This window comes from Mizuhopecten yessoensis, unplaced genomic scaffold (assembly GCF_002113885.1).
Source record: "Mizuhopecten yessoensis strain PY_sf001 unplaced genomic scaffold, ASM211388v2 scaffold5503, whole genome shotgun sequence".
In the NCBI taxonomy this organism is placed as follows: Eukaryota; Metazoa; Mollusca; class Bivalvia; order Pectinida; family Pectinidae; genus Mizuhopecten; species Mizuhopecten yessoensis.
In genome coordinates, this window is record NW_018406081.1 from 879975 (window position 1) to 898357 (window position 18383).

An 18383-nucleotide genomic window follows, 5' to 3' on the forward strand; every position below is an offset into this window, starting at 1 on the left:
AAATTATATCTTCACATCGCTCCCGTTTACTGATATGTCGCGTTGAAGATCTAACAACATCCCGTAGAGGGTCACGTCAGAGGTCAACATGAATGCATTATCGTATTTATAACAAGCCAATCAAAACGCGACATAACTCTTTCTTTAAACCAATCAGAAAGCAGGACCTGTAGCATTTAATGCAGACACCTCGTAGCCCAAAATCCACTTTTTCGTCTGGTTCAGTGATTGTTTGAATATTGCGAAGCCTGTCATTGGTTAATTTTAGTTTCAGGTTGTTAAACTTTTAAATGACAACATCACCAGAAGAGGAAGTCTCTCTTATTTTAAAGCAAAACCCACAAATTGTACAAACGTTGTTTTGTAGATAGACACGGCGTGTCATGGGCGCCGCCATTTTCGATGCTCATTTGACACCTCTCGGTCTTTTATCATAGCAAGTGTGTTCCGAAATCATTACATCATCACTTACAGAAATGCGTAAGCTCTCATCTGATTGGTTAATGCAAAGGTCGCCTGAACATGACCCTCTACGGGATGTTGTTAGATCTTCAACGCGACATATCAGTAAACGGGAGCGATGTGAAGATATATTATAATTAGATTGGGCCAAGGGTTGAGGTCTCGTCTTCTTATGTTACATGGGCTCCCATCAATTGTGATGTTTATATCCTCGGGGGTCCTAACACAGAGGCGTGAAAAAGGGGGTTATTTACAGTGATAAGCTGGGTTTTTTGTGATTTTTTCTGCAAGGTATAGATAAAAAATTAAAATTGGCGTATATTTTAGCGTGTGATGAGGACTTCAAGGGCTGCATAGGGTAAATGTGCCTTGAAGTCCTCTAGTGTTGTTCATTGTACTGCATTGTATTGCTGCTATGGGAAGGAGATTCCATTGTGTTATTGTGTGTGGAAAGAATGAATATTTGTAGGTGTCCTTTGTTGCAGATATGTGTTTGTATGCATCATTGGAGAGCAGTATGTACAATATGAATAGAAACCGAACAGTGTTCACATTCCTCTGGTGTTGGTTCTTTTTAAAAGTGTTCATTCCATTTAGAAAAAGAAGATGTGCCCAGTCAGTAAATAAATAGAGACAATTCACCAATATTTTCAATTCGCTTTTTTTTCTACTTTCCTTATCGATCATTCGGGATATCCACATGTTGGCAGGGCCTCTTACATGTCTATATATCTCTGTCTAACTGATCAGTTATGATGTTTATGCATCTGTTCGGGAGAGTGCGAACTACCCCACAAATGAGATGGATGGTGGTAATTGATGACGTGAAATATTTCAACGATTTAACAATACACGTCTCCACTTATAATATAGTTAGAAGTCATAGCTTTGAGGTGTGTTATCTACCTAATTAATCCTGTTGACCAACGAGTTACGGACTTTGCTGATATGTTCTGCATAGACTGTGTATGCATTTTTATTTTTTAAGTTACAGGATTGATGGCTTGATGTAAGTGTCTACTTTGATTAAGTACATATCGTCTACGCCTTGGATTTCTGATAGTCGATTTATTGCCCTGGGGATAGACAGGAAATACCATGGCAATTGCTATAGCTTACATAAAATCAACCTCCCCGCGCACCTGTTTCGACGGGTTTATTAGATTTTGTTTGTTATTGTTTTGTTTTTGTCTCTCTTTTCGTATCGACGTTTTTCTTCGTATGCATGCTTGCTCATTCGAATAAATAAATAAATAAGTAAAACCCAATGGATGCTATTTTGCTTATTGTTTGCTGAATGTACCATGATTTAAACATATCAAAATATTGACAGTTTACAATGTTTTGTTTGAATTTTTATTGTTTAATTAAGAAATCTTCCAACCTGAAAATGTTGGGTGTGATAATGTATTGTCACTCTTTATTTTCGCGTCACCTCCACGGAACACATTACCAACTTGAATAAATACACGATCTCCCTGGCTTAATTCTAAGGCAACGAGTTGTGATGTTTGGTGCCAATCGTTGATTTCATCTGCATCCGTAAATGAAGACCCTCTCACTTTTCCGTTTACGATCAAATTTGTCTGGAAAGCACTGTGAAGGTCACAAAGGATTGTCCATGTGATTACGTATGTACCCGACTGTGGCACAATGTAGATTCCTTCAGTGGGACTATATCCGTTGCCCTGGTCAAGAATCTCTCGGTCAAATACAACTGTAGTTAGGGTTCCGTGGTTTACAGTTGAGGAGACGGAGGCATGGAAGACAATAGGATGAGTAGACGGAACAGCAGATACCCCTAAAACAGAAAGCGCTCACAATAAATATATTGTCATTGTGACTAAATACGCGATCGTCTCCAAAAAAAATCTGGCGAATTTATTGAATTACATGTACGAATCTATCAATATATTTGCCATAGGAATAAACAGTGAATTTATCGTAAATGCTATCAAAATCTTAAAACAAACTTACGGTTTTGTCTCGATGTCTGCACCACTCGATAAGGTCCAGTAGGGGATTGGGAGTGGTTTTCGTTCCCGGCACCGGACAAATTTGTATTGGGTTCACTCAGGACTTCATTCTGGTAATCCAGGAATGACGTGCTGTTTACCGAGGTAGTGAAATTACCGGAAACTTGTGCGAGGCTCCGTGACGTATTTCCGGCGAGAGGTGAAATATCCAAAGCGCGAATTTTGTCCACAGATCCACGTTTCCCCAAATCTGCTATCTGTTTTGCAAGATTGCTTACAGCAGTATCTTTGCGAAGCACTAACTGTTCAAGGGAAGCCATTTTCTGTTTTAATTGCATCATATCAGCGTTCTGGTTTTGAATCTTACTTTCAAGTTGGTTGATGATTACATCTTTCAAGGTCATTTGACGCTCCAGTTGACCAATTTTCTGGTTGACCAGGTCACGCCATTGTGGGTCATGGATCTCTGAGTCTGAAGCACCAATGTGGGATTGTCCGTTTACGCTGGACAAACACACAATCAGCACAACGACTGCATACATGTCGTACACCGAACGCATCTTACGTAATTAAGTCGGGCATGGCCAGTGTGTACAACACACAGGCGAAATTTTTATCTTTACCTTGCACTTGTCTCTTATCTCGAGTAGGTCAAAAAGTCAGCTAGCAGATAGAAACATTGGTATTTCCGTTAACAATGTAAATAGACAAGTTCACTAGGCAGATGATACAAACCTCAAGCTAGATAAGTCAGTTTTAACAAATACACTCGATTAATGATAGACATTTTTCAGGATCCTCACTCTACTGCCAACAAAGGTAACTATGAAAGGAAGATTTAATATCTAGACGAATGATTCAAGTAAAATATTTCTGAAAAGAAAACAGTTACTTCATAAAAAATGAATTTAAAAAAAAAGGTGAAAACCCCCCAAACAATTCAAATGCAAAAGAACAAGACCAGACTATACTCCATGTGCCTCCAATCTTGATATTGTCACTCTAACCAACTTAGCTACTGTATCAATGGTAGTTACCTGGCACATCCGTCTTACGTATGCATGCAGCTATATCCAAAACGAAATTAAGGAAATACAAAATCCAGAGTGGTATTCTCCAGTGTATTCCTTGTAGAAGGGCTGGGACCCTTAAAATGTTTAAAGAGAAATAGAGTATTTGATAACATTAAATAGCGTATCTTCCCACGCAACAGACATCCTTTTTGGTGACAGACTGACATACGTGTTATAAACAATTATTTAAGCATCATAATTTCGTTATGTTTATTCTGTAGACAATGTTTATTTCTTTAATCATTTGCATTCAGTACCAATAATAAGTTTATGTGAATTCTCATGTTTGCACCCAAGTTTACATATACGCAGTTTGACTATTTCTAAAGTCCCGAAAGGAATTCTAAAATGTGTCAGCAAATCCGAGGCTATTGCGACCATATCGTTATTTTTCGTACCGCTTCAGCAACGGTTATGAAAAGTTCATTTGTACCAAGTTTGGTAGAAATTTGCTTGATAGTTAGGCAGGCTGTTGAAGACCATTACATTAAATTGCCCTCTGTGAACTTTGACCCCTGATATAATTTCTTTTGGCCCGTTGACTACATTCAACTGGAAACACAAACTGGCGTCTCACCAACCTCTATAATATCATTTGTGACTTTGGAGAATTAGGGGCTTATAAATGATCTCTTCGACATTTGTGACTGATCTCTTCCACAATTCCATATGTGGAGCAGAATATTTACAAGTCTGGAATATAATACCCTATTTTGAACTATAACCCCATGAGCTAGATATCAACCATAACGAAATCCCACAAGTATTTGGTAACTGGCAAAATGTTAACCCTGCACACAGGGGTTCGTTACAAATGCATGTCTGAAATACAGAACTGATATTGGTGCTGTCATAGCTTGACAAAGGGACAAGTCGGTCTTGGAAGGTTGCGACACCTTTAATACGTTGTGTAGAAAGTAAAACTTTGATATCAAGTATCCAATCACAAGTGTTTGAAATTCTGACTGTAAATTGAGATAAAAATCNATTCCTCTCTTTGACTGTAAACACTGCCACCTTCATGTATTTGATCCATCAATACGGATATAATTAGTACTAGATTTCCTGATCAGGATGTCCCTGCTCAGGACCGTTAACGCTCACAGCTTAAGTTATAAACTATACGGCATATAACCATTCTTATTAGTCGTGGTTCTATTTCCTCAATTAATACAACCATTTAAATGACCATATTCAGTGAACATTATCTTCCTTTAGTTTATAAATGTATAAATGAAAAATATCCACGCTATTTCCCGATAAGAATGTCCCAGATGAGGACCGTATACACTATAAAATGTAGTTATAAGATATCCAACAGTTATATCATGCTCCAAGTCCGGACGAGTTATCCTATCTTGACGGTCCTCACCAGCCCCGGTCCTGCTCAGCCCCGGTCCTGCTCAGCCCCGGTCCCAGTGAGAGACAGCGCAGCTGTCTGACGCCACTCGTTCAACGGGAGACAACTCGAATTTTATATACTCAGCTGTCGCCTTATCGAATACGAAGGGAAGCGATAACAACTTTATTTCTTATTTTCTTGTGAAATAATTAATGAATAAGGGGAGGTGAATCCAGCCTGCCTGAATATTTCGAAACACTATCCAGAAATATGTACTGTGTACATGTAACTGTACTCTAAAAACGAGAATCTTGACAATATGGTATGAAATATAATACCGTGACTGTTTTACACTACAGCTTACATACAATGTATCATACTGTGTCTTTGTGTAGCTATACTGTATAAACTGTATGTAAAACGGTCCAGTAAAGTAAATCTTAACTTGAAAAAAAGACAGATATCTTATACTAAATAAGTATAGGCTTATAGGTATGTTGTTCCTATTCAATCAATATAATGATTGTCTATAATGTAACTACCCCTTCAATTGCCTTTTATGCATATATATTTATTTTGTAGCCATTGTATACATGCTGTAATACCGGTCCTCGGTGGAGAAGATGTACACATGCTTTTCCTATTAACTTATCAAATGTATATATTAAAACAATAAATCCATTGAATGAATTAGTAACATAATGAAAACAGCTGTTCATTTTTCTTTCACAGAGTTTGTGATTAACCAGCTTATGAGCTAAACCCAGGATTCCAAAATACAGACATACTTAGAATGATGGATATGGGTCTGAGATACTCAGGAAATTACAGATTTGAATTTCTAAAAAATTTAATCTTGCTGGTAACAAGCATTTTGATTGGCTTAAAAAAATATGTTATCAGCCCATAACGTAAAAAATGACGTCGCCGTTTGTAACATCGCTTTTGATTAGCTGATACAGCGGCGTAACAATTTCTAAGAGAAAAGAGTCCATCAATAAAAGTGGATTTTCACAGGGATTGTGTAGAGTAGACTAAATTATAAGGATTGACTTGAATATTTTTTTTTTTATGTTATGGAACTATAACACAAAAATTCGAAGTGAACTCTCACCATAAACCGCTTCGCGGTTATTTAGAGTACACTCCGTTTTTTGTGTTATAGCTCCATTACATAAAAATATATTCAAGTTAATCCTTAAATATATCTATCTTGTACATTAATTTTTAGCTGTTATATATATTGCTAAGGGCACCTTGCAGGTTGATCACAAATTCGTATTTATATATTTAACTCGCTTTCATATACATTTATCACACATATGACATGTACAGCTGCCAATGAAACCCGATGCTCTTGTCACTAAAATACCGTCCAGCCATGCTCTGAATGATCGAAGTTTCAAATAGAAATTAATGTATGACACACATGAATGCACAGTTGTTTATAAAAACAGCATCTCTAAATTTAAATTTCGTAATAGTTGACATGCATTATGAACTTCTGCTGTACAGTTTAGTTATACTGCTTATGTTGTTTATACAAAAGTCTGCTGGATAACCGAAATACTCCGTAATGAAGCGGACGTAATGATTTATACCAAGGTATACGTAACACGGTATGTGTATCGTATAGATCATTTATCGGAGTATACATCAACCGTACATCAGAGCACATAGTCACAGATTGTAATTTCTCGCATTCCATGGTAGCTACCTACTTAAATATCCATTAATCATGTCTACGATTACCCTGCATGAGCCCCAAATCGACTTGTAATCATAAACATGATTGACAAATCGCTGTCGACCTGGGCATACAACATGGCGGACTCGGAACTAAACAGTCGATCGCTGCAGGACGTCGGTTTAGCGACTTCATCGGGGAAAACAACAGGCGATGGTTGTGGATTTGACGGGAGCGACGGTAAGACAGATTTGTGTCAATACCTAGCGTTAAACATGTGTCAATGTCGTGTTTTTACACGAAAAATGAAACAATCATTGTGAATCATGATAGCTGCCTAAGGCTCAAGCATAACTATTCTATATGGGGCTCCCCGAGGGAGAATCAATGACGACGAGACGCATTGTACTGTTTGAGCGTGTTGTTTCACCATAAAACACGAGCTTCCATTTAATATTCCATGTGTTTTGGGGGGTTTGATCAACCAGTAGATATATATTTCCATGTTTTGTAGAGTTCTAGCGCACCGCGATAAAGCGTCCATTGTTTATATACATGTGTACGAGTATCGACCGTAGCTGTTGACCTACATTGTGTTAATGATATGGTGGCATACGCGTGTAGGCCGCCAGTACAAAGGGAGTTTGTTTACATAATGGAGAGACTAGCTACCACACTATAATATACAAGCCGATCATAGCCGTGTTCCCTTAACGAACATGTTTGGTGGTTCTTGCAAGTCTTGATTAAATAGCATTAGTCAATACTGTACATACCAAGCTTCCCCTAATGTTACGGACGTGTACGTGTACGTATACGTATCAATCGATCGTGTACGTACGTGTACTGATGATGTACAGTCTAGCATTGCAACATGAACTTCTAGATCTGTTACCTAGACATTCTATACACATTGAAGCGCTCATAGACTGCAATTTTCTCACTAACTCATGTTATGAAGGACATGTACTTAAATATAGCGTGACCGTTTGCACGTAGTATTTTTTTTTGTATTTTGACTTATAAGAGCATGCGACACTCGGAGATCAGAGACGTATTTATATGTAATATATATACGTCACTGCAGAGATATACTGTATATAAATATCAATTTGTATTTTGCTAGAACCTATATTTATGAATTATGATCAAATCACTGAGGCATACACAAACAAAAAAGCTGGTATAATATAACAGTTCACTACAGTATATAGGCAGTTTGGAAACTTGATGTCAGTCAAAGCTATACTTTCCAATGGGGCCCCTAGCCTGTACATATGACGCGTATATAATATCATATACATATATGTCTCTGATTTTGCTTACACAACCGAATATGTTTTGCTATAACAGAATAAATGTATGTATTTTGCTGTAGAAAAATAACTATGTATTTTGCTATAAGAAGATATATAAATAGTTCGTATTGAACAACAATATGTTATATGTTGGTATCAATTTAACGTCGAAGTGATTTTAAGTTATACTGTAGTTGATAGCATTGTAAAAAAATGATATGTATTAAAAATAATGCTAGATAAAAAAAATACCGCCACAAGACTTTGAAATAAAAAGTTTCCCGATGAGTGGTGATTGGTTATCAAGTTTATCTAACTCTCGTAAGTTTATTTTCAAATTGTAAAAGACATTCGATATTACAGTTTAAAAATTAACTAACGAGAGTAAGATAAACTTGATAATAAACTATCGACAAGTTCTCCTGGGAATACATTATTCCTGTTTCTTATCGAGGAATCAATTAGTTCCCATGAGCTATGACGTCACAATGGAAGATGACGTCGCAAAGAATTGTCACTTGCATTGACGTCCAATCTGAATAAAATCATCTGTTACATCGCTCCGCCTGTTCAGTCGTAGTACGAAGCTAACGAAGCCATGTAACAGATGATTTTAATCAAATTGCCTGACGTCATAAGTTTGAGTAGGCGCCATTTTAGTGAGAAGGGCGGGAAACTACATACTTTTTTAAAGGATGACATAAGGTCATATGAAAAAAAGTTAGAAGAAAAAGAGCACGAATAAGAGAAAATCATTATCAAAGTTCTAATAAAAGAAACTTTCTTCATTATTTGTAGAAATACATTTACATAATTTCTAAAGAGTATAGAGGTAGTACACAATATACGTAAATGTACGTATATACCTTTAAATATATATTTTTTCTTTTCAGAGCCAGTGTTTGTCAAGACAGAAATCATATCAGGGGAGGAGAGTAATGGTAAGTAAATTGTACGTTCGTAAATTTGACAGGGTGACTAAATAAAAGATGGAAAATAAAATCCCCATCCCCGGTTTTCTGAGTGTGAAACCACGACGGGGGAGGTCGAGGAACCCTAAACATCCGATAATTATACTTTCACTATACCCAGCTGAGTTACGAAAGAACCCGGGGTGGTCGGGTGGCGCATGGATAACCAACTCGCCTTTTACCAAGACGACCGGGGGTCGATTCCCCGATTGGACGTGAATAGGTATGGGGACACCTGCCCGACCACGTTGGTTTTCTCCTGGTACTCCGGTTTCCTCCCACATAAAGACCCGGTAATTTCCGAGCAAACAAGAACGATTAATATAAGTTGAAATAACTTGTTCCATAATTATTGTAAATTAAATCAGGGACAGTATATATACGTCCCTGATTAAATAAAGTTTCAAAATATTAACCTGGTTAAAGGTAGTTACTTGGTCCAGTCGAGCAACAATAATATTCCAAAACAAAAGTAAAGGGGTGCTAGTAACTGTAAGTCGTGGAATTCTCCAAAATATGCTCTGCAATGGAAAAGTGATCCTGTTACTCTCATATTGATGACTGCCTTCTATGCTGACCCGCCCCGTATTCTCTTCGTTCTGTTTTGTTCCGTATACCCTCTGGAGCCGACACGGGAGAGCTTATGTAGAATGTGTGCGTGTCTGCAACGTTCTGATTAATATTTGTCAGTTTTTTCTAACGGTTCATTTTGACAAAAAAGGACTTTTCTATGTTCTGCAAGATTTTCTGTATTTTTCAGACGCAGTTTCGACAGACCTTAATTATTATCCCGCTAAGAGGCCACGGACCTACTACACGGATAATTCTTCGAACGCCACTATGACGCATGCGCAACCGGAAACTCAACATCCGATGGTTTCCTCCTATGACGATTCGTTTGACCGCCCTCTTGTGATCGTTGGCGACAGTAAGTGGACGGCACCCGCGACAGGTCTTTTGTTAGACCTGTATATGCAAAATGAGGATAAGTTCAACAGTCCTCACATTAAGAAAAAACTCTTGTGGCGAAAAATATCCGAAAGATTGAATGAAGCTGGGCACATGTTCGACTCTGACAAATGTGAACGGAAATTCTTAAATTTAAAGACAACTTATAGATACACAGTGGACCATAATTTACAAACAGGCAATCAAAAACGGTGTGCATTCTATGATCAGCTTGACAGTATTTTCAAATTTCAAGCATCGGCAGAGGCAACTGCCTTTTACAAAGAAAATCCGAGTAACAAAGAGGATGTAATCGACACATCCTCTTCTCATCATAATAGACCTATACCTCCTCCCGATAGAGGGAGCGTCATGCACGCGCCTCATCCAGCATTTCCGGTCATGAAGAACGATGCATCAACGATTCATTCAAATGCGCAATACATGAACAGACTTACAAATGCCGTGTCTGGGTCTAAGGCAAGCCATGTTTCCATGGCAAACAGACACGACCCGGTACCAGTTCCGCACCAGAGTAGTCCCGTACTTAGTGTATCAACACCAACAGAAAACTTCAGTCGTCAGCATTTCCCACGGTTTCCTCCAGCGCCATCTCATCGTAATGTCAACGGTCCTAACGTAAACCCACAGCATTCGAGTAACAACAGTCATGACAACAATCCTACACGACGGCCACCAACATACGTCATCGATGACAATGACAGGGAATCCCCTGAACTGCCGAGCTCCTCGGGGCGTATGGATGAATCAGAGACGGCCCGATTTCAAAGAGGACGGAAACGAAGACAGACGGAGTTGGATTATCTATTGGCCACGTTTGAGCGTTACTGTGACGAACAGCGGGACAGGGAGGAAAAACGCTTGAAGTGTATGAAGGAATGGCATGACGAAGAAATGAAAGTGATGAACAGGTTTCTTGATATAATTCAGCAAAGTATTCAGTCTGGGAAATCCTCAATTTGAACGTGAATGAATGTTTATCTCCTTTTAAAACTCTAGACAAATTGACAGTGTGTCCAGTATTTTGAGATATTGACAGTGTAAATGCATAAGTATATTATAACGCCGATCACTGGTAAAAAATGAGTTACGGGTCTTTGCATTAATATCTGGCCGGAAGATGTCGCAGCATTTACGTTTCCTGTACATGTACATGTACCATAATGTTATGTAAGTCCCTTAATCCACTGTGTGCACACATATGAATATATATAAATGTTCATTATCATAAAACTTTTATTTGATTTATACAGGACCTTAACTCATTCACCCCTGAACTTTCATAATGAACTATTCCAACCTTTGAGTTGGAAAAGTTCAAATGTGTATTCAGGGGTGAATGAGTTAAGGGTCCCTGTACCAAAATAAAAACACTATGCATTTGAAACTTTTGCTACGGCATGACTATCGCTTTGATGCATCATTTCTGAAAGGTAATACCATACCTTAATACTGGAACTTCGATGAAAATAAAGTTAAGAAGATATAAGTAAAAAGAAAGAAAATGGGTGTTCTGACTTGAGGGTTGCAACGGGGCAAGGTCATTCCGGGATATTTCACACTCCGGCACCGGAGTCTTTCCCGTAAACGGAAGAAGAAGAAGAAGAATCGAACCCTGGACAGATATCTAGTCGACGGGTGTACATTTGTACCTCCAAAACGAAATTGAGGGAATGCTACTGGTTTTACGAAAGACTACAATCATTGGAATTTTGTAAAGTGTTGCCTTCAGTGGAACAGTGATCCTTAAATGAGTTCTAGCTATCTTCGTATACTGCAGTGCCCTCTCTCGAGTACTGTGTTCAGCGTGCGCATCAGTACAGGCTGTTAAAATGTTGATGAACTGAGTTTTCAGCTGTTTGTCTGCAATATGAAATGATGGCAGAATATCTCATTCTAGAAGGGTCTGCTCACAGAAAAATCTTTGGAACGACTTTCATAAATATCATATTAAATTGAAATGAGATCAGGATTACTTTAATTACATTTCCAATAATGTATGAAAATATTCTCGAAAACCCAAATACTTTTTTGCGCTCTTTCTCTGACCATCTTTAAGTTTTAAAAGACGCTAAAAGTCGCCATTAGAACTTCATACATGTCGTGTCTATTGTCAAGTAAATACAGTTTCATATTGTTATGACGTCATATCTGAATTGACTTAATACTGACGTCACGAGGGATGTTTTAAAAATGGGTCAGTACCAGACAGAAACATGAAATTATACACTTCATAACAGGGTAGTTAAAATAAGATAACGTGATTAAAATAGATGTAAATAAAATACAAATGAGTTTCCAGTTTCAATTTCATATGATATTAATGAAATATGATATTTTATTTATAAAAAATTATCGAGAATCTGGCAAACTAAGTGAAAATTCGTGACGAGTTTCGTATTTAGGACTCGTTTAATCACGTGAACACGAGATTCTGAGAGTATTGAGAAAGCACACTTTCCAAGTCTGTTTTGATGCCGAAATTACACCGTTGTTTTTGCTCTGTTTTTATTGTTTCTATTGTGATGTCATACTGTAATCGGAAAGTCCGTGACGTCATATTACATGTACATGAGTTCACACTCAAAATATATGACAAATTGACATCAGTGTGTTCTCGGAATTCCAAATTAAAATTATCATATCCTCGTTCTGCCTGTGATTTTGTTTGTTTTGATTTCGGTTCGATCTATATATCTGTCCGGTACGCGCCATATCCAGTAATTACAATCCGTTCTATTTCTGGTATAACTTCCGGTTGACAATACGCATCACATGTTCTTGGTTTTTCTTGTGTGTTTTTATTTGTGAAAGTTAAATAACATAGTTATCATTTAATACAAACATGTAAAAAGTTACAATGAAAGTTTATTATCATTCTATGCACATGGGATCTAACTTCTATATCATTATTGTCGGAATAAAGCGCTACAATTAAAACACACGTATATCATATATACGTCACAGGGACCTGACAATTTGTTTCAGCTATATTTGGACCTAAACTGTGAGTAATTTTACATGTTTTAGGGGTTCATATGTAAATGATCATTGGGGATGTAAATATGTTATTTTTACCGAAAAACTATCTAAACCCATAAAACATGTAACATGACTCTGAACACCTTAGTTTAGGTTCAAATATAGTTGTAACAAATTCTCAGGTCCCTGTGGTAACGAAGGGTGTAAAATTCTTGTTACCCATATCAGGCCCGGGGCTTGTGGGTATTTGGTGGATATGATGTAGGATTTGCTACCTAGAACCAACATGGTGACATCTTTATAAGACTTTCACTCTAATAACAGCTAGGTAAAATGTCAGTGACAAATTATGATTCTGATTATTTACATCAGTTGATGACATATTTATATAATAAATGGAATATGTCCCCTTTCACCAGCCAGAATTCATGATGTATGCATACATGTATATATGAAGAAGCGTCAACAGAAGCAATACTATGCTTACGAAGACGTCGACCACCATGTATACATATATATTTAGCATTATCTCCCCTTGTCTGTCTTCATCAGCCATGTACATGATTTAAACATATTTCATTTGTCATTCAACAAAAAGGATTAGGCACAAGTTATCTCAACTTTAGAAACGTCTTCTCCAATACATTTAATTATATAAATTACATGACAACAACAGCAAATATATTTATCAAAAAATACATATGTGAACAAAGAGGAAATGAAGGGAAAGGAAGGAAGATAAGAAACTTAGAAGAATAAGAAAGAGAATACATCTACCATGTACGAAATACGGTAACTCAAGTAACCATAATTTCCTTTTAGTACAAATAACTGTTGTATTAATTATTAATATCGCTTTGTGATTAGATATCGTAAATGTTAGAATTTTTGTGATCTCCAGAAATGCGGAACAAAATGATCACACTGAAGTTTGCACCAGTCACTTGTATTTTGACTATTGAATACTGTAATGAAATCATATAACTTTCTTCATTTAAATACTTTATGTTAATCAGACGTATACTCAGTGTTTTATGAACTAACCTAACTGTTTATTACATACATGTACACAGAGGTTCCCAAACGGGTGATGGTTTGTTGTCATGTTATCTGAACCTTTTTTGGTATAAAGACACGAGGTTTACAGAGTGTCTTTTATAATTTGAAATTAAACTAATGGGAGTTAGATAAACATGACTATCAACCATCATGGGTTTGCGGTGGACCTTTCCTCCCAAAACGTTCAGATAAATATATCTATAAAACCAAATGTATCTCTTAGGAATTTGTCACAATAGAAGTTGACGTCGCAAATCATTGTTACTTAACGTCATAATTAGAAAATTGATAATTGAAATGAAATAACATTCAATATTTTGCCCTCTAGTGGTTAATCAAAAATGTCTACCAACTCCTAGCAGGTTTATCCAATAGAACCTATAGTTGTTGTGGAAGAATATAATTTCAGAAAGATGGTGAAAAAGAAATATATTACGTACATTACTTTTTCTCCAAAATTATCATCAGGAAAATATATGTCTTCGAACTCTTTAATTGCATACACAAAATTAATTAAATGGAGATGAAATTAAGTATCAATTATACATTGAAATAAGACTTTCAAAATAATAGCATTTCACCTATATGATTCTACTGGTTCAATTGTACATAATTATGTAGGTAATTACATTTCTACTAGACTCTGACTCTGAGTACAATCGTCAATNTTTTGTTATATTTAACAAATTATGATCAAGTGTATAGCATACACGCATCTGAAAAATATGTCAAAAAACTAGATGCCTGTCATTTGTAGAACTTTTTTTACAAGAATTTAAAAAAAAATACCAATTCGGCGGTTAATGTGTATTTCTTGCGGCTCACAAAAAGCAAAAATTTCACATTTTTGGCACTAGATTGATCACTTGAATTGTCATTGTGTCGACATTTTTTATCGTAGCAGGTTCAATTTTGCTGTACAACTTTATAATGTTCAATATGATAAAAATAATATGCAACAAAATGGAAAGTTATACATTATTGGTATATATATTTTTTTTACACATTTAGTGTAACTGAAACTCTTTTGATTTTTGACTCCGAGAAAGGTGAAATATAACGCAAATAATGATGGGACAAAAAAAACCCACACGGACCCCCCCATTTTTATGGCTGTTTCAGAAAGAGAAACGCATTTTCTTTTGATTCATTAAATATTAAAAAAAGTTTAATAGCAGAACTTTTTATATCATGCGTTTATTCTGCAAAAAATGGTGAAAAAATGAGGGGTAGGGGTAACTTAAAATATTTTCTTCTATTCTACAAACATTCATACATCTCTGTTAACACACAATACAAGAAATTGTATGAATGTTTTCTGCAAATGGTCAAAACCAAAAAAAATCACCTAAAATCACAAAGTGTGAATCTTTGACCGATCATAGCACAAAAACAAACACACGGACATATATTTTTTTAGCATTTTCTACTATGCCATTAACTCCTTTTCCCAAAAATCCATATGAGACAAAAAGTTTAATACATGAATATTTTGACTTCTCAGAGGTGTACATCCTTAATTATACAAATTACATAAAATCCCCAGAGGAGTAATGGTAAATTTCAAATTTCAAATTAGTAAAATCCGTGTATCATGAACCGTGCACTACACAGAAAAATGGAATAGTGGCTATCATGGCTTAGAGAAAAACGCTCTATACATTTAACTCAATATCGTTAACTGAAACAATCTGAAGAGAATTTTCATTACAGTGTACTTAAATTAGGTTAAACCATTTAATCCATTTGAATTGTAGCGTGGTGTATATCTATCTTAGTGAATGCCTACGCCCATTACATGTCACACCACACTGTATCTCAACATATCATTATCAATTTATGTACTTCCTAAATATAGGATCAGTACTCGAACATATGAACATTCCCTAAACTGTGGAATGACGATCACTCCACACACTCTCTCTCTATATATGCCTATCATTAAATAGCAAATAGTTTTACCACGGACTTTCATGTAGATAACTAATCTAATTCCGTGGTTTTACATAAGCTCTAAGGTTAATATTGTTCAAGCTAAGCTAACTTTCATTATAACATGATAAAGAATACCTTTTTACAAAATCACACAACTACAAAAATCTTGGTCGTTTATAAATATAATTAAAATTCCTTATTATCGAGTTAGCATTAAAAGATAAACATCTGAAAAGAGGTTCATGTAGGACTTAAAAAATGTGAATTTCGAAAATGCAAGACCGCTAAATATCAGCGGAAATACATTTTCAAGAGAAACATAAAATCAAAATGATTTAAGAGAAAAATAATCAAAGTGTACAACTGTAGAGGCAATCTGATTTATAATATAAATAAGATGGCTCACTCGTTTAGAAAGCCCCGATTTTCAACTTAGCCGGAATTTGTCTTCAGTGTCGCTTTCTATTTTAGTGGTGTAACTTTATATCCGGTATTGTTTTGGCGATGAAGAATCGGACAGAGAATGAGTAAACATCATCTTTCAGAAGATTTCACCTCGTCCAAGCCCAATATGAAACAGTCGATATGTCATGGTAATTGATTATATTCAGCTTAATAACACAGGTACCAAAATACCAATGCACATCAAGCGCATTTTGCAAATCCTTATCTAGCAGGCGTGGCATTCGAGTCACTCGACGAGTCCCCTTTCTGTACATGTCCGTCAATCGAACAGCCTTTGATTTCCTTCGACTATCCGAGATTGTTTTGCATTGACGAGATTCTTTTGTATTTTCTGGTTGAATGCATTTCACGTTGAAAATTGATGCAAATATATATGCCTATCTACAGACGCTGCTAAAACGTAAACAAAAAAACCACTTCAACAAAAATGCTAATGTTGTTATTATAAACAATAGATATATCACTTTGCTAGAATATTTGTCACTTCCTACAGACTTGGCTAGCAAGGCATACTACAGCTTCCTCCATCAAAGAAAAGCATGCCCTTCACTCCGAGACATAAGTAGCTTTCCTGTGCTTGTGTTCAGATATGGAATTGGTTGTAATTATATAAATAGTTATGACAGGTTCGACACCTAGGAAAGGCATTTGGAAAAATATTGACTTACATTGTCACCCATGTAGGGGTTCAGGAAATATTCATAAATAATGCTGAAGATACTTAAACAGGGAAAGTGCAGCCAGACCTGGGTTTGAACCTGGGGCCCTCCAAACTCTAGACGGACGCTCTACAAATTGAGCTTCCTGGTCGTCAATAATCAACCCAGTCAAGTTCTACTACATTCCTCCTTCCTTTTTAGCTCACCTGGTCCAAAGGACCAAGGTGAGCTTATGCCATACCGTGGTGTCCGTCATCCGTCCGTCAACAATTTCTTTAAACGACTTCTTCTTCTTAACTACTGATTGGAATTTAACTAAATTTGACTGGAAGCATCCTTAGGTGGTGGGGAATCAAAATTGTACAAATGGTGGGGCTGACCCCCCAGGGGGCTGAGGGGCGGGGCAAAAAGGGGGCAATTTGGCTATATTGCTTTAAGAGACTTCTTCTCTGGAACTAAGAGATGGATATCAACCATATTTAACTGGAAGCATCCCTAGGTGGTGGAGATTCAAAATTGTACAAATGGTTGGGCTGACCCCCCAGGGGGCTGAGGGGCGGGGCCAAAAAGGGGGCAATTTGGCTAGATTGCTATAAACGACTTCTTCTGTAGAACTATGCACTGGATATCAATCATATTTAACCAAATAATTCATGGGATGCAGGGATTCAAAATTGTACAAATGGTGGGGCTGAGGGCGGGGCCAACAGGGGGCAATTTTGCTAGATTGCTATAAACGACTTCTTCTGTAGAACTATGCACTGGCTATCAATCATATTTAACCAAATAATTAATGGGATGCAGGGATTCAAAATTGTACAACTGGTGGGGCTGACCCCCCAGGGGGCTGAGGGGCGGGGCCAAAAAGGGTTGTTTGGCTATATTGCTTTAAGCGACTTCTTATCTGGAACTTAGTGATGGATATCAACCATATTAGACTGGAAGCATCCCTAGGTGGTGGGGATTCAAAATTGTACAAATGGTGGGGCTGAGGGCGGGGCCAACAGGGGGCAATTTCGCTAGATTGCTATAAACGACTTCTTCTGTAAAACTATGCCATGGATATCGATCATATTTGGTCGGAAGCATTCATGGGAGGCAGGGATTCAAAATTGTACAAATGGTAGGGCTGACCCCCCGGGCTAAGGGGTGGGGCCAAAAAAAGTTTATTGCCTGGAAATGGTTGAGATCCCCACCATATAACCACATATACAATTGCTGAGTATAAAGAGAAGAATGCACATTGGTTTCCAGGATGGCCCTAGGGTCTGGCCCCACCCTTGGAAACATAGTCCTTGGGCCATAACTTTAAAACGGCTGAGATCCCCACTCAAAAACTATATATACAAATGCTGGGCATAAAGAGACGAATGCAGTCACAATATTAGAATAGACCCTGGGGTCTGACCGAACCCCTAAGGACCTTGTTTCTTGGTCACAGCTTGGAAACAGTTGAGATCCCCACCCTATAACCATATAGACAATTGCCGATTACAAAGAGATGA

The 18383-nt window shown here is 37.0% G+C and overlaps 3 protein-coding genes across 4 annotated transcripts in view; 2 read left to right on the forward strand and 1 right to left on the reverse strand.

Moving 5' to 3' along the window:
- Positions 1-1712: 1712 nt before the first annotated feature.
- Positions 1713-3055, reverse strand: LOC110450773. The gene is made up of 2 exons (XM_021498479.1): positions 2440-3055; positions 1713-2263 (listed from the first exon to the last, which is right to left on the reverse strand). The coding sequence occupies exons 1-2, from the start codon at positions 2996-2998 to the stop codon at positions 1830-1832; spliced, it is 993 nt and encodes a 330-aa protein (XP_021354154.1). The 5' UTR covers positions 2999-3055; the 3' UTR covers positions 1713-1829.
- Positions 3056-6669: 3614 nt separating this feature from the next.
- Positions 6670-11047, forward strand: LOC110450767. The gene is made up of 3 exons (XM_021498471.1): positions 6670-6780; positions 8732-8779; positions 9570-11047. Exons 1-3 carry the CDS (start codon positions 6678-6680, stop codon positions 10739-10741), a joined length of 1323 nt encoding a protein of 440 aa, XP_021354146.1. The 5' UTR covers positions 6670-6677; the 3' UTR covers positions 10742-11047.
- Positions 11048-16237: 5190 nt separating this feature from the next.
- The window catches only part of LOC110450768 (zinc finger protein 836-like), a 21028-nt gene continuing 18882 nt past the window's right edge, over positions 16238-18383 (forward strand). Inside the window, exon 1 of one of the 2 annotated variants that reach the window (XM_021498473.1) lies at positions 16238-16378. The gene's annotated coding sequence lies outside the window, so the exon portion shown is untranslated. The remainder of the gene's footprint in view (positions 16379-18383) is intronic. The other variant, XM_021498472.1, reaches the window with a different exon arrangement.

Bases quoted from the DNA above. Each gene is read 5' to 3' on its own strand.
- LOC110450767 (XM_021498471.1), top strand. From the start codon at position 6,678: ATGGCGGACTCGGAACTAAACAGTCGATCGCTGCAGGACGTCGGTTTA. The intron at 6,781-8,731 runs GTAAGACAGATT...TTTTCTTTTCAG, and splicing joins TGGATTTGACGGGAGCGACG to AGCCAGTGTTTGTCAAGACA. The intron at 8,780-9,569 runs GTAAGTAAATTG...TGTATTTTTCAG, and splicing joins ATCAGGGGAGGAGAGTAATG to ACGCAGTTTCGACAGACCTT.
- LOC110450773 (XM_021498479.1), bottom strand. From the start codon at position 2,998: ATGCGTTCGGTGTACGACATGTATGCAGTCGTTGTGCTGATTGTGTGT. The intron at 2,264-2,439 runs GTAAGTTTGTTT...TTTCTGTTTTAG, and splicing joins GCAGACATCGAGACAAAACC to GGGTATCTGCTGTTCCGTCT.